Source organism: Cheilinus undulatus, linkage group 13, assembly GCF_018320785.1.
Source record: "Cheilinus undulatus linkage group 13, ASM1832078v1, whole genome shotgun sequence".
Lineage (NCBI taxonomy): Eukaryota > Metazoa > Chordata > Actinopteri > Labriformes > Labridae > Cheilinus > Cheilinus undulatus.
Window position 1 is genome coordinate 4,688,850 of NC_054877.1, and position 16,131 is coordinate 4,704,980.

Genomic DNA, 16,131 nt, shown 5'->3' on the forward strand with positions numbered 1-16,131 from the left:
AGTTACACAGACAGATTTCTTCTTCTGCTCCTGCTTTTCTTGAGTGGCAGCTCGCCTGACACTGCCCCGATGCTTTAACTTCACCCTACTGGAAAACCATGTAGGCAGAATCATGTCTTATGAATAATGTGCATGCATTATTTGATCCTAATGTAAAAAGGCCTGCTCATAACGTCCTTGGATTAAACTAAACCTGTTATACCCCGCTGCCTGAGAGAGTAGAGATAATTCATGAGACTGAAGCAGCGGTGCATTGGTTTGGAAAGATTGTTGTATAGTCTATGTGTGTTTATATGTGTGTGGTGAAGGTTTTTACCATCAAGATGGGGAAGTTCTCCTGTCCAGCTTTGAAATCAGCTCTGTTGCACAGGCCGGCCACTCGAGACAGAGAAGCCCAAGTAGCAGAGCTCTTGTCAAAACCTGAACCTGGGAGGATAGCAGAGGCAGCTGTGTTAGACTTTTTTTGTTTTAAAGTAGGGCTCATGCAGTATTTATAGGTCAGACTTGACTCTCGGTTCACAGAGTTGCACTTGATATTGTGGCTAAACAACATAGGTCAGCTAAGTTGAGCAATCATATTTTGTTTCTTGGCAACGATGACTTTTCAAGGCATGAGTCTGACAAATAACATCCATTTTTAACAAGCAGGTCTGATAAATTTAAAGCTGTTTGGAAACTTTCTGCATCAAAATTTCATCCCTCCATCACCCTATCGAACTGAAAATGACCCTGAGTCTTCTGCAGTCGCCTGCATTCATCTTTTATGTCATTCCTAGACTCTCCGGAGCGGTCACTGTCCCTTGTTATTGTGCAAACAGAATATGGAAGTGTCAAGCAACACAGAGTGCACAGCGGCAAACTGTGGCTATATTTGTTGAACTAGACAAAGCGAGGTGCAAAAAGCTGGAAAAAACCTGCAAAAGCTGCAAAAACAGTCAGTACGCCTGAAAAATGAATACACAGTGCTTCCTCCAGCACTTGCACTGTTTCAGCTGTGCAGCCTTTTTTCACTGTATCACTGCAGAATCGTATGACTCCATACTCATTGGTATGCATGGAGCACCTGTTACTTTTCCTTCCAAACCTTTCGATTATTGCTAACAGCTTTGTTGAAACTTGGCTCCATTTGTTGCAGTTTGGAGTGACACATGGGTGCGATTGGTTCTGCAATAACACTCTAGCTGGGGAACTCTGGAAAAAGAGATGTTTGTAGCTAGGGCTGGGCAATACATCAATATTTAAGATACACTGATATAGGGTAGGACAGCAATATTTATCATGACAGTTTATGCCAGTGGGGAACTGTCAGGCTCTCTAGGGAATAAGTATTTTAAGAAATAGTATTTGAAATGTTATCAGTTCTTGCGCTAGAATTCCATAATTTAATGATCAGAATCTGAGCAAAATGTCCATCCCATCCATTTTCTATACCACTTATCCCGTTAGGGGTCACAGGGGGGGCTGGATCCTATCCCAGCTGTCACTGAGCGAGAGATGGGGTACACCCTGGACTGGTCCCAGTCAACCACAGGGCTGACATATGGAGACAGACCACCTGGCACTCTCACATTCACACCTATGGCCAATTTAGAGTCAATTAACCTAATGTGCCTGTTTCTGGTGGTGGGAGGAAGCTGGAGAACCTGGAGAGAACATACGCATGCACAGGAAGAACACGCAAACTCTGCACAGAAAGACCCTGACCAGGAAGCAAACCAGGGACCTTCTTGCTGTAAGGCAACATCGATTACCCCTATGCCACCGTGCAGCCCCTAGGCAAAATGTCTCTGAGAAAAAAACAAATCCACCTTTTTAGTTTGTGTCGACATGTAAAGGGTTGGATAAAAACAGTAATTCCTCCCACTAGAGTTTTCTGTTACTGCTGTTGCTGGGAGGGATTGGACTTTTTTTTCCAGCTCTGTGATAACTGGGAGGGGGTCACCTCATTTAAAGAGAGTATTGATAGGGAAATTGATCAATCAAAACTCTCATCTTAGTGGGTGGGCTTTTTTATCTTTGCTTTATGACAACTCCTGCCTGCTGTAGGGCGCACAAATCAAAAGTCTGCTTGAAGTCTGACTTATTAGCCAGCTTTTTCACTTAACTGAAGCCTGATTGGTATGAATTATCAGCAGCTGTGAGCATGGGCCCAGCTCCAGTCGTCAGTAGGTTTCTGCTAAACGAATCGGCATACCACATTTGACTGATCTGGATTGGGCTCATTTGATATGGCAACTTCAAGCAAGTGTTCTGCAAAAGCAAGTTGCAGCATTATTTGGAGATAGCCCTGGTACCATCTCCAAACTGAAGGCCTAGTTCCATTTATCAGGGGATGTCAGATGCAGGCCATGAAGTGGGAGTCCCAAGAAGACCATTTTCTCAGCTTGTCAGCACTTAGAAACCTAAGTCTGTGTTCTAAAGATTTGAGGTTAAGGTTTGCAGGACAATATAGCCAATGGCATAACCCTCACAGGCTTGTCATCATTGGAGGCAATTTCTATCTCCCCTGTCTCCACAGTCTGGAACTGAACTCTATCCTCCAAGACGATAACGCTCGCCCCCACAGAGCGGGGTTTAACAGAGACTACCTCCAGAATTTGGGAGTGGAGAGGATGGAATGGCCTGTTTGTTCCTGTCTCAATTTTTCACTGGCGCAACCCACAACCCCCCTCAGCTCTGCTGCTCATCCCGCAAATGAAGGTTCCTTACAAATGTGCCACCATTTAAAGGGGAAATAAACAGGCTTTCCAACAGTGTAAGATTTGGTGCCAAGAAGCATTTTTACAACAAAGAATTAATCAACCAAACACAAATGCAAAAAAATATCAGGATATGGTCTCTAGTCTGTATTACCCAGCCCTAGTTCAGAGTTACACATGGTCATGGATGTGATTGGTTCTGTAATAGCACTCTTTCTGGGGAGCTCTGGGAAAAGACATGTTTGTAGCCGAGAGTCGTTCAGCCTCACATACCGCTGCTCAATTAATCTGAGCGGCAGTGCGAGCAGCAATGCCGGTTGGCGGCGTGAACATTGGACAGATGAATTTCAGCAGGTGGTCACACTCCCACTCCTGCGTTCCCACACTCTCCCTATCTCTTCTCTCTATCTCTCACTCTCTCCTCCTCTCTCCCCGTCTCTCTCTCTCACCAGTCTGGTCCTCGGTGGTGTCAGCCTCGTGGATCTGGTTGTCGAACCACATGTGGGCCACGGTCATGCGGTTCTGGGTCAGCGTGCCCGTCTTGTCGGAGCAGATGGTGGAGGTGGAGCCGAGAGTCTCTACGGCCTCCAGGTTCTTCACCAGGCAGTTCTTTTTGGCCATCCGCTTGGCAGTGAGAGTCAGACACACCTGGGAGGACAGTGGGAGGTGAGGGGGGAGGATGGAGGGGGAGTGAAGGAGGGTGAGGAGAGGATAAGAGAGAAAGAGGAAGGGGGGATGAATGATTGTTAGTCGACGAAGGGAGAGAGCATGTGTACGCACTGGTGCGTTCAAGTGTTTGTGCATGTGAAACCATGCATGGTCCTGATGCCTTAAGCGTTGGAGTGTGATGGTGTGAGTGTATTTTAGTTGGCTGGTTAACAGCAGGTGCACAGACACGTAGAAATACGACAAATAGACACATTCCATATGTTTTTAAAGACACATCAACACAGATTATTCCACATTGACAGTATTACTCACATAGCAGCACAAACAAACATTCCCACACATTTCTGCTGGTGTGCTTGAAGCCAAAACAACTAAAGAAACCAGTCAGTGGAAGTTAATTTATTTTCTGGGGCCAGTGAAATGTCGACTGATGGCATTTCAAATGCCAACTGGCAACTCTCGGCTCACACTTTGTTTATTGTTGCAGAGAAAGTTAGATGCACTTCCACTCCTACGGTGAGTAATAAATCACCTGCTTAGCTGTGTTCTGTAGCATCATTAGCGCCAAAGCTAACATCCACTGAAGGTAAATTAGAGTTAGGAAAGGCACAGGTGTAACTAATAACATTGACAATGGCTCCGTTCCACTTAGGTGTGCCAAGGAGCCACGAGAGCGAGCCAGCAGGCAAAATATCAGAGGCTCAACAACTGGCTTGATTAAAGCTGGACTAATCAATATTTTTATGTTAAAAGAGAATGAAATGCCGCCATATGATGTGGAAACAGATGCTCCAAAACAAAGCATTGGAGAATTAACACCAAACTAGAATTTCCTGCTTGAATTTAGAGAATTAAAAGCCTCTTTGGGCTCAGTTTTTTTGGCTTGTGGTTATTGAGAAGAAGCTCATCGACATACTGAAAGGCAACCTCAAAGCAATAACAGCACACCAACAAAGATAGTAGGTGGTGAAGGGACCAAAACAAAGTAAAAAAATAGCGGTTTGTAGCAGTTTGTAAAACTGCATGTGTCATCACAATATGATATAATACAGTACCATACAATATGATGCAATATGATTCAGTACATCATGGTACGCTTGGTACATCACAGTACAGTACCTTACAAAATAAAATTTAAAAAACACGTTACAGTAGGATACGATACAATCAGTGAGGTACAATGTAATACAATACAATTTGATATCATATGATAAGTTACACCAGTGGTTCCAAAACTTTTTATGGCAAGCCTCCTTTGGCAGAAGAAAATATTTTTAGATCCCCCCCCAACATTCCAGTGTTGATTTTGGCAGCTATTTTAAATTTTAGTCTTAGTCTTCAGACGAAATGTCTTTTAGTTTTAGTCCCATTTTAGTCATTTCTACCCTTTTTAGTTTTGGTCTTGTTTCAGTCCATAAACAGTCCTCATGTTTGTCTTTACTTTTAGTGCAAGCATCTATTTCCTTGCCTTAATCTGGTACCAAATCATAGTAGCCTACTGTGTTATATTCACCGTGCCAACCCTGGGGTCCCTGCTTTCTACAGCTGAGAGACAGAATAGCAACAGCTGCATTTTTTTTTGACAGATTTACTCACAATGGAGAAATATCACGAATTTAGAATGTCAGACGGAAACAAAATTACATTTAAGTCTAGTTTTAGTCATCTTGACAAAAACTAAACTTACTTTTTGTCAGTTTTAATCATCACAGATCTATTTTTGTTAATCTTAGTTTAGTTTTTGTCATGGAAAAAAAGGCTGTCGATGAATGGTTTTAGGCAGTTTTAGTCGACGAAATTAACACTGAGCCCCTAACCTTACATATCAACATGTAAAAAACTTGTAAATGTATGACTTAAACACAGGCATTCAAAATTTTTGCACATACATTCCTTTTTTGTTGTATTTACCACAGCATAAAACCTAAAAATGTTGAGTTTTAACATTCAGACTGTCTGAAGATGAAAAGTTTGCTAAAAAATACAAACTAATAAACATCTTTAAGATCTGTAAGTCCTGCAATAATTTCAGTGGGGACTGTGGACGTTTTTGGTGCTAGAGATCTCTTAAGTCTTAGTTGCAGCCGTGAGTCACAATCTCAGGGCATTTTCAATGTCCAGCTTTGTTTTCGTTTTTCTGTCTTAATTGTAGCAGAACAAACAACTATCTCACACAGGTAGGGTGTTGCAAAAGGAAGAGTGTGGCCAAGACTTTCAATGACAATGTTGAATCTGAGGTGACATCAATAAACTGCCCCTATTCTGCAGCACTACACTATGATACAGTATCATATTGTACAGTAAAATATGATATGATACAATCAGTAAGGTACGGTACGATACAATACGATCAGTACAGTACGATAGAGTATCATAGGATATGTTATGATATGTTATGATACATTATGATATGATATGATGCAATATGGTATCACTGATATGAGAGAAGAAAGACTTTTTGAAAATGTAAAGCAGCCAGATTTTCTCTGGGTTGGTGAGCTCAGCAGAGCTTCAAACTCCAGTCAGAGATAATGGGCACACTGAAGCTGGGTATGAACGTTCTCTGTTAATTCAAGCTTCCTGCTGAAAATATGTGGGTACTCATATAAAACTGGACACTTGACATTCAATGCTCCTACAATAGAAAGAGGAGTGATCACTGGCTCTTTGATACTGTCAGACTCAAAAAACAACAAATGGGACCCATGTTAATGCTTAAATGGTTAAAAAAAACACAAAACTGCAGAACGTTATCATTTGAATAACTCAATATTAATTAATTAATTAATCAATGCTTTAATACATGACTTCAGCTGGATAATCAGGAGATGTAATTAGGCCTGATAGCCTTCGGCCATAACATTTGCAGAAAAAATGTTTTTATTTGGATAAATCAAGTATTATTGATTTATTGAATTGATTACATAGATTACTTCATGGCTTGGTTTTTGCTCTGATGTGCACTGTCAGTTGTGAGGCCCTCTCAAGAGAGGTGTTTGTCTTTCTAAGTCATGTCCAGTCAATGCAATTTACCACAGGTGAAATCCATTTAAGGTGTAGAAACATCTCAACAATGATTCAGAGAAATGGGAAGAACCGGAGCTAAGTTTTAAGTGTTTTTGCGAAGGAACTGAATAATTCATGTCAATGTGATATTTTAGTTTTCTATTTTTTAATAAATTTACAAAAAAATTCTAAAACTCTATTTTCATTTTGCCACGCTGAGGTACTGAGTGTAGATTAATGAGAATATTTTCTGTTTTTTTACTGTGGCATCAGGCTGCTACATAATAAGATAGACAAAAATAAAGGGGGTCTGAATACTTTCTGAACATACTGTACTCAAACTCAAACAATCAGGGCATAACCAAAAGACTACAGTTCATGATTCCTCTGCATCTAGACACAACTAATTACCATGACTGAGAGTCATTCTTTTAAATATATGATGGAAAAATACAAAACAGAAAAAACAGCATTAAAAGTAATTTAACACTATTTTGATTTAATCTATTATTTTTGTTTGCTTTAATAGAGCAGCCAAACTACAGTATGTCTTTCCTCCTGCAGCGCTGTTTAATCTTTTTGTCCCGGAAGAATGTTTGAAGCTGTCCTTGCTACAAAGAGACCTTTTTTTATTATGTGCAAATGAAGAAGAGGGCGTGCTGGGACACAAAATCATATTAAAAAATCCAAACTGATCTGCTCTTTAAAAAAAACTCTTTTTCATTTGAGTGGAAATTAGAAAACTTTATACAAAGAGCATCAATCATAAGAATAAAAAAACAGCCTGGACTTACAGTGACAGTGGCCAGCAGGCCCTCAGGCACATTCGCCACGATGATACCGATGAGGAAGATGACAGCCTCCAGCCAGGTGTAGCCCAGGATGAGCGACAGGATGAAGAAGCTAACGCCCAGGAAGACGGCCACGCCTGTGATGATGTGGATGAAATGCTCGATCTCGATGTTGATGGGGGTACGGCGGACTTCAAGCTCTGATGCCAGAGTGGCGATGCGACCCATCACAGTTCGGTCACCTGTGGCTATGACGATCCCGTGGGCCGTACCTGAGAGGGAGAGGGATTCAGACTTAGTCTCTCTGGGAAAAGGCATCAAAGGCAGATCCACTCTCCAAACTTGGAGTCTTTCAGGGTGGTTTGTCCACAAAATGTCAGCTTTTCAAACATTTCTTCCTCTCAGAGCATTATATAAAGAGACAAATGACTGTTAACAGGATGTAAGACACCGCAGGAGCTGAGTGTTGTATTTAGTAAACAGGAGGGAGGGTTGATAGGGTGGACGAGGAGTGGTGATGGATGGAGGTGAATTACAGGTGTGGGGAGTGATTGATGGCTGGGTGGACTGAGCAGATGCCTGAGCGAAGGACTGAAGGAGTGAGAAAAGAATCTAAATCAGTTAAATTACAAATAATGTCATCCACAGACCTTGCCATCCCTGAGTTAAATCAAGATTTGTGGACTATTCAGGGTAAATTACAGTAAACGGAACATTATGTCTGAAGAGAAAATGTTGCTACTGAATTTTTAAAAAGTCATTCCTAATGCTGGGAGCACAACAAACATGATAATTAAATTATGTTACCTCCATTGTGTTCAGATGGAGGAGGACATCAAAACCCAAACTCCCTGCATTACTAAATAACTTTAGAGCCTCTGTGGAAACATGCTCTTTTTTAATTTTGTTTTAATAAATCCTCCATCACAGCCCACACAGAGGGTGTGAAATTATGAGATAGAAAATTAAACACAAGTTCGTTTTTATGGTTTATTTCTTTAGACTAAAATGATTTGAATTCATTTTTCAGCGTGTCTTTTTTGTTTTGAAATGAGAAGCAAATAAAAGAAGAGCATCAGCCCATAAGTCAACACAGACAAGAAGTCCTTAGAGGCTTAAAGGAAGTTTTAACTGCAAAGATATATCAACTCCGTCTGCTTATAAAGATAATGTGAAAGATTTAAAAGTAACTTTATGATTTTTACAGCAGATAAATAAATAGTATTTGTTGCTGGTTATTTTCTTATCTGTTTCAGGGGTCTAGACAGAGCGTCAGCTGAATCATGGTTAGCACCCATGAACTTGATTTCAGGGAGCTTTTCACTGACACTATCACTAGCTCTGTAGCAGTACATCAGTGTTTAATGAAACATTGATTGGTTGATTAATGAGCTAATTGGATCAATAGAAAGTCAGTGCATGATCTACATTGTCACCTTCAAGCTGTGCTTATATTTTGAAATCCTGGTTGAACATTATTTAGTTTACTCATGCCCACGGTGTCATATGTTTCACCACTCTGATTGGCCTATCGGTTGTTTGCAATCATGTGAACCCAAATGTCTATTGGGGTTCATGAAGGGGGGGGGGGCACTGAGGACTGAATGGGAACAGAGGAAAGTTTGTACAGTTGTAAATGTGCCTCTACCCTGCAACTATCATCAGAAAATTCTAGATACACTGAACACAATTTCTACACGTTGCACACTGTGATTTTTTTCCACAGTTTCACCGATTTACCAGGTGTAGTAGCGATCAATAACAAAAATTACTCAAGCCTGAAGGCCTCCTGGCGTCATACTTTTTGTCAGTTTTAGTCATCACAGATCTATTTTTGTCAGTCTTAGTCTAGTTTTTGTCATGGAAAAAAAGGCTGTCAACAAATGGTTTTAGGCGTAGCTTTAGTCGATGAAATGAACACAGCAGTAATCCAAGTAAATGTAATTAGATATTTTCCACCCCTGAGGTTAGACGACAACAATGGATGGAGGAAAAGAAACTGGCACTGAAACAGGAGCTAGCTACCACTTACCCCACAAGGTTTCTTCAGTTGGAAATACATCAATGTTTAAATTAAAAGCATTTATGTGAAAATAATTTAATTATTTTAATATGAAAAAGGGGCTCAGGTAGCCTCTGAACTCAGTACAAGACTCTTAATTCCCTTCATCTGACTATTTAGTTTCATTGAGATGACTAAAACTAGACTAAAATGTAATTACGTTTTTGTCAGACATTCAAAATGCGTGATATTTCTCCACTGTGGGTAAATCTGTCAAAAAACAATGCATCTGTAGCTATTCTGCCTCTCAGCTGTAGAAAGTAGGAACTCCAGGTTTGGCAGTATCATAATCACTATCATAATTTGGTACCAGAGAATAAATGCTTGGACTAAAAGTAAAGACTAAAATGTGAAGACTTTTTATGGACTAAAACTAGACTAAAACTAAAAAGGTTAGAAATGACTTAAATTGACTAAAACTAAAAGACATTTCTTCTTAAGATTAAGACTAATATTAAAAATAGGTTCCAAAATGAACACTGGATTACTGTCATTTAATAGTTTTTTCATTTACATGTAATTTTTTGAGTAAATTTTAAAATAAGCACTTTTACTTCTTCTTAGTTAAGATTTAAGGACTCCTGTGCTTTTTTCAGCTCTGTTGAATTCACTGCATTTCAGATCTAGGGGGTTGTGTAGGTCATAGTTCCTCATCATGCACTTGGGCAGTGTTTAGATTTATTGAGTTGTGATTAGATTAGTGCCTGATCTACAGTGATTTGCTGGACTTCTTTTGCTCATGTTTCCAGTGGATTCTTGTTGTTGTTGTTTTTTGTTGTTGTTGTTGTTGTTCTTGTTGTTCAGTTTGCACTATGGGTGAAGTTTTCCACTGAGTTAGAGTTCCTGCTTGTGACTTTGGGTGCTCCTAATAGACTCATGGTGTGCAGTCTTCATTAGTACGCATTGCCTTGCTATTAGGTTGATTCTCTGCCTTGTTTTTACCAGAGGAGACCCACCTCGCCACAGATTTTCAGGAGTTCCTGCAGCTCTATTAAATTGCAAAATATTGAACTATTTCAAAAGTGTAGTTTTAAGCAATGTAGTGTGGATTGGCAGAGAGACTTTTCAGTGTTAGATTTAACTCTATGAGTGGAAATAAACACTGTCAATTTGGCAGTGGTTTTACTTTATTATAGACATGTGACTGTACCTGAACAAGCTGGTTTGAGATCTACAGGTATTTTCTTGCTGTTCTTGCCCCTAAGTAAAGATCATATTTTACTGTACAACTCCTGAGTAGCTAGTCAGTACTTTATGTTAAACTAAATTAAATTCTTTTTATTTTTCCTCAGAAACTTTTACTTGTACTTCAGTAAATTCTAACCAGAGTAACTGTACTTTTACTTGAGTAGTTGTGTACTTTCTTCACCGTTGTCTAACCCAGTGGTTCCCAACCAAATAGCTGTGGCTCACGAGGACCCACACGAAAAAAACGACAAGTTGCTATCAAAAATACACATAATTTTGAATTGTTTTCATCATTTAAAGCCAACCAAAACAGCCCAAAACACTAGTCTTATTACCAAAAGATTATTGTGTGAATCATTCATATCGGTTTTATCACGATTTTAGATAGTTTGAGTGAACCTACTTTTGATAACCTCAGAACAGACAGGTCCTCGAGCCCTCTCTGAAACCTCTGCCACCCCCCCAAGGGGGTCCCGGACCCCATGTTGGGAACCAAGAGTCTAACCTACATTTGAAAAGCCATACTGGAACCAAAAGCCGTTTGGGAGCCAAACAACCAGCTCTAATGAGCTGAGCCTAATGATTTAGATCTCTAAGAAGAGACGGATTTCCTGTCAGTATGGTGAAGCTGGAGGTTGGTGAGATGGAGCTCAGCAGAGGAAACACTGGTAAGGTTGGCTCGCTTGTGATAGTTGTGAACAGCTCAAAATGTAGCCTTTCGGTAGCCTTTCTCTATGTAGAAATCACAACTTGCCCCCCAAGGGTTGCTCTCCTCTGCTGCATGATGTCATCTGCAAAGAACCTATCATGAATGTCACACAGAACGTTCTACCAATCAACCTCCAAGATTTTTTAATGGTTCTGTCTTTCTCAAAGGGAACATGGGGATGCAATATATCTCATACATCTGGTGTGTGAGGTTGAGCTGCAGACGCTGAGCACTAAAAAATGCTAAATTGCACTGATTTTGTACAAAAATAGTTGCCACCAGCAAGATTAAACCACATAAATAGACACAGCCAAAATGAAAATATTTCTTGCTTTTTGCAGAAGGAATTCTTGCTTTAAAGGAACCACTTTAGAAATCTAAATCAGATTCATATAGTTAAAGAGTCTCAAGAGAAAATCCCATTGAAATGCTCACTACATCCTCATCTGATGATTCATAGAAATAACTGAAATCCCAGCAGTTGAATCTCAAATAAAAACACTTGTTGATAATCTTAATGCATCCAAAATTCACAAGCTACACTCTTTACTGTAGAGTGGACTGATATGCTTCTTTGATAAATCCTGCATATAAAACCACTCACGGCTGGGTAGCAAAGTCGGACTACGTTGATCTCCAGATGGCTATGCGAAAAAAGACATTTAGAAGCGATAAGAGACAATCTTGTCCAGATGTGGCCTACCGACCCTCGACACAGTTGGTAGAAAAGAAGCAGATGTTGCGGGTCTCCAGAGGATTTTCGTGCGTGAACTCTGGGGAGCGGGTCTGAGGCTCGGATTCTCCCGTCAGAGAGGAGTTGTCCACCTTTAACAGAGACACAAAGACAGACAAAGAGAGCAGTGTTACCGGGTGAGACTGAGGGTAAGACACAGGAGACACAGACAGAGGGGAGAAGAAGAATCAGTAACATGAGCGACGATGTAACGATCCAGCTATGTCTAAACTGTCTGTTCTCTCAAAATCTTTTAATCTTTACAGTTTTTCCTCTACAGGTTAAGACATCTTTACCACTGAGCACCACACTATTTTCTGCCTTGCTCACATTCCAGTTGGACAAACTCAGAAATAAATTCTGTCTGAGCTTAAAGGCTGACATTTGGCTGAAAATGTTCACCCTGCAGCAACAGAAGGTTTATAGAGAGAAATAACAGATTGACATCAGACCTAAATATTGACATCCCTCCTCTTTGGTCCAGACTGCAATATCTTCACAAATACTGAGGCGTGGACTGCCTTTACATTCTGTACAGATAATCAAAGAGCTGTGTGGATAAGGCCCTCTGAGTTTAGTGGCCCCTGACATTTACTGATGCTCGAGGTTTTGGTTGAACTTATCTAGTATTTTATTCAGTTCTAAAGAGAGGCGGCTATTTTACCGTTTTACAGACATTCATACTGACCAGACGATGCTTTTCCTAAAAGTCTTTTGTGCACCAGAGGATTAAGGTCTTTTGTTTCAAGCTCTGTCTCTTTATCAGTGGAAGCACCATAAAGTCTAACAAAAGTTCCTCCAGTCCATCTGCAGCAAAGTAAAAAAGGTTTGAACCGTCCTCCAGTGTGACCTTTTCTGGTCCACAATGTAAAGTTTCTGTGCAGCTGTGTCGCTCTTTAAGCTTCTTCTTCCTCTTGACAGTCTACTGTTTTATAAACATACAATCATTTTTAGATTGTTTTATTAAACTTTTTAAACATAGTTTTATGTTTTGTTTGTTTTTCCTGTCTCTCATTATTTCAATCATTTGTATTTTGTTTTATTTTATTAAATCAATATTGCTGTGTTTGTCACTTAACCGTTCAACATCCTACCTTTTATTCAGTCAATTCTTCTGCCGTCTTGTTTACTTATTATCATTTTGTTATGGTTTATTTGTAAGAGACACATACACAGTGTTTATGGTGAATGCTGATTTTCAACACCAAGCACTGGAAGGGTTTTATTGGCAATAAAACCCTTCCAGTGCTTGGTGTAAGGGTTTTATTGACAATAAAAGTCAAAACTTGCACTGTCAGCATTAATGCATCCATGTTGCTGTGATTAAAGATCAGGGCAGGTCAGGTATGGAAGCATATGTCAGTTTTGCACTTGCCAAGTCAACTTTGGTCCTGAACTGCTCTGGCCTCCTCGTGGCCATCCTCCAGGCCCATGCACTATCTCTCCAGGTATCTGCCAGGCTAACCCCTCCACGATGCACGCGATCACCCCTGACGTCTGGACCAGTCCATCGGGTCTTGAGCACCCAGTATGTGGTGACCTGGATCAGGCCCGGGAAAGCGCAGCTGCCATTCCTGCATCAGGCAGCTGCTTCTTCCCTTTCCTGCTCTCCTGTCAGCACGAGACATACAGTGTTGCCAGTGATGCCCAAAAATACAACAAAGAGAAGTTGCCACAAAGGAGTCCAGCCTGCACATCTGGCCATCAATCAGCCTCACAAGAGTATACTACTCCTTAAAGTCTCATTTCACTTTAAAAAAATCTCACAGATGAAATGCAGGTGGCCACGAGGTTTAAGGTGCGCCCCATGAACGCGGGAGGCCAGGGTTCGAATCCGGCATGTGGCCCTTTCCTGCCTGTGAGAAACACGGAAACGGGCATTTGCTTTACAAGGTTACTTTCCTGCATGCCTTTCCCTACCTCTTTCATCCCTGTTTCCGAATCTATCCACTGTCCTCCTCTATCATTAAAGGCTCTAAAGGCCCCCCAAAAATCTCATAAACTACTCAGGGGACAAGTCAAAAATTATCCATGTCATGTATTATCAAAAATTTACCTTTTTTCTGTTTCTTTATTTCCTTTTTAATCCATAACAAGTTCTTTTTCTGTGGTTAAGGTTATGCCTTCATCTTTAATCTACCTAACAGTTTTAGTATACTTATGTGGTTTTTATTTCTACTGTAAGCCTTGTTTCTGCCAAAATAATACAGAAATTCAATATTTGGGATTTTTTTTAGTATTTCTGATTAATCTATAAGGGAAAACGAGTGGTATGAGAAGTGAAATATGTGATTTTAGTCAGATATCCTTTTTCCCATTATTTATGTTTTAATATACATACACTTTATGGATTTTTTTTTTTACCATCAGTGGGTGAGGAACCATGTATGGTAACACTTTAAATGAAGGACAAAGTTAAAATGTCCCAGGATGTCCACCAATATTTTTTTAGGGTTTAACCTCCTAACACCCTGCGTCCACGTTTGAGGATATTACATTTTGGCTTTCCTATATTTTAGCAATCATTTTTGGTATTAGAACTGATGTCATAATCGTCCAAAATGTCAATTCAAGTTGAGGGTATTTGCTTGAAATGCGGGGATAATCTGCTGTTTGGATATTTTAGGGAATTCGCTTGGAAGTTATCAAAGTATTTTTATGAAAATTAAGATGATATGTTTGTATATTTTTGAGGGTTTCATGGCTGTGAATTTATTTTTATTTTTTAATGCATTTTGATGGGAATATTGCTTGCAATTTTTAGGAATTTGCATCGAATATTTTGAGAAATTTTTATTGGAATTTTAAGGCTTGATGAGAAATTTTCACTGAAAGATTTGAGGACTATTGAAAGAATTATTTGAGTCCTTTCATGAGACACTTTAAAAATATTTTTAAGATCTTTTTTTAAATTATGGAATTTTGGGGGGTTTTGGAAAGGAACTTTTCAAGAAATTCCTGTTCAATGACAAGACTGAAATTTTAACTTATCAGACCGTATTTATCCCAAATAAGTGGGAGAAAATAAAAATAATCTCCAAACAAAGGCTCAGGTCTCAGGAGGTTATATTTTGAATATCAAAGTGTTTCAATTGGTGCCCTTTAAAGGGTTAAAAATTGAAAAGGTTAGCTGGGTACAACATGCAACATTAATAAGACACTTACCATGACAATACAACAACAAATCAGACATGAGTGGAGCTTTGTGGCTGAATTAACCAGGATTTGTTGGCTCTGGAAAGCACTTTGAATTGCAGCTGAACTTGTCAGGCACTGTTTAAATAAAGTTAGAATGACTGAATAGAGTATTTTTTCCAAAGACTTTCTTAGGAGTGCCATTTGCAAGTTGAGGGTTTTGTTTTCAAGTGTTATGTCACGTTTTGTCATGTATTGGCCCCCAGAGCATTAACCCTTCAAACTTGAAGCTTTTATTATTCACTGATTAAATCAGAATTTAACTAGTCCATGAATAGATAACAAATCTACACATCATTAGTGGTCATTATGCACAGAAACCATGATTCCCAGAGGATGCATCATGAATCACCTTCCTTGTAGTGCTTCTAGCAGGTTTGCAGTAGTGATTCCAGATAAAATCTTACCAGAATATCTGATGTCTGCTGAGATTCTTGGTGTAGGGGTTAATGTAAAAACTTTAGTGGTTGTCTGATATTGCATCAGACCACGTCTTCAGCCAATAAAATGATTTAAGGCCTGCTAAACTCTCTGCTTTCATGCCTCAGATTTACTTCAAGTGAAAAAGCTGGAGTTAGCATGCCTTTACGTTTCTAAAATATGTTGACTGATATTTTATTTAAAGGTATTGACAGTAAGAGTGCAAAATTAAATGCAAGTTGAGCTACAGTAATCCCACTGGCACCTCCTGGTTCCCCAGGATGGACCCAGTCCCCCCCTCCTCCTCTACCTTGCATCCGCTAGCGGAGATCACTCGAAGGTCAGCTGGGATGCGGTCTCCCCCTTTGATCTCCACCAGATCTCCCTGCACCACAAGCTCAGCATTGATCTGCATCTTCTCCCCCTCCCGGATCACCAGCGCTTGCTGGCATGGAGAAAAAGGATGGGAGAGGCGAGGAGGGAGAGGGAGAGACAGTTTGGGAACAGAGAGCGGATTTAGTCAGAGGAAGAGGGAGAAGAGATAAAAAAAATAGTCGAAGCCAGCGGGTGTAGAAGTATGGGAAAGGAGGAGATAGAGAGAGGAAAAAGGAGGAAAGAGAGCGAAAAGACAGGTATGGATAAAGGAGACAAGGAGGGAG

At 40.0% G+C, this 16,131-nt stretch overlaps 1 protein-coding gene across 1 annotated transcript in view; it reads right to left on the reverse strand.

Moving 5' to 3' along the window:
* atp1a2a (ATPase Na+/K+ transporting subunit alpha 2a) overlaps positions 1-16,131 on the reverse strand; it is a 113,660-nt gene that overhangs the window by 70,348 nt on the left and 27,181 nt on the right. Inside the window, exons 6-10 of the mRNA XM_041802864.1 lie at positions 15,783-15,917; positions 11,832-11,949; positions 7,169-7,437; positions 3,149-3,347; positions 317-426 (exon numbers count right to left, since the gene is read on the reverse strand). Of these exons, the coding sequence (XP_041658798.1) occupies positions 317-426; positions 3,149-3,347; positions 7,169-7,437; positions 11,832-11,949; positions 15,783-15,917 (831 nt within the window). The remainder of the gene's footprint in view (positions 1-316; positions 427-3,148; positions 3,348-7,168; positions 7,438-11,831; positions 11,950-15,782; positions 15,918-16,131) is intronic.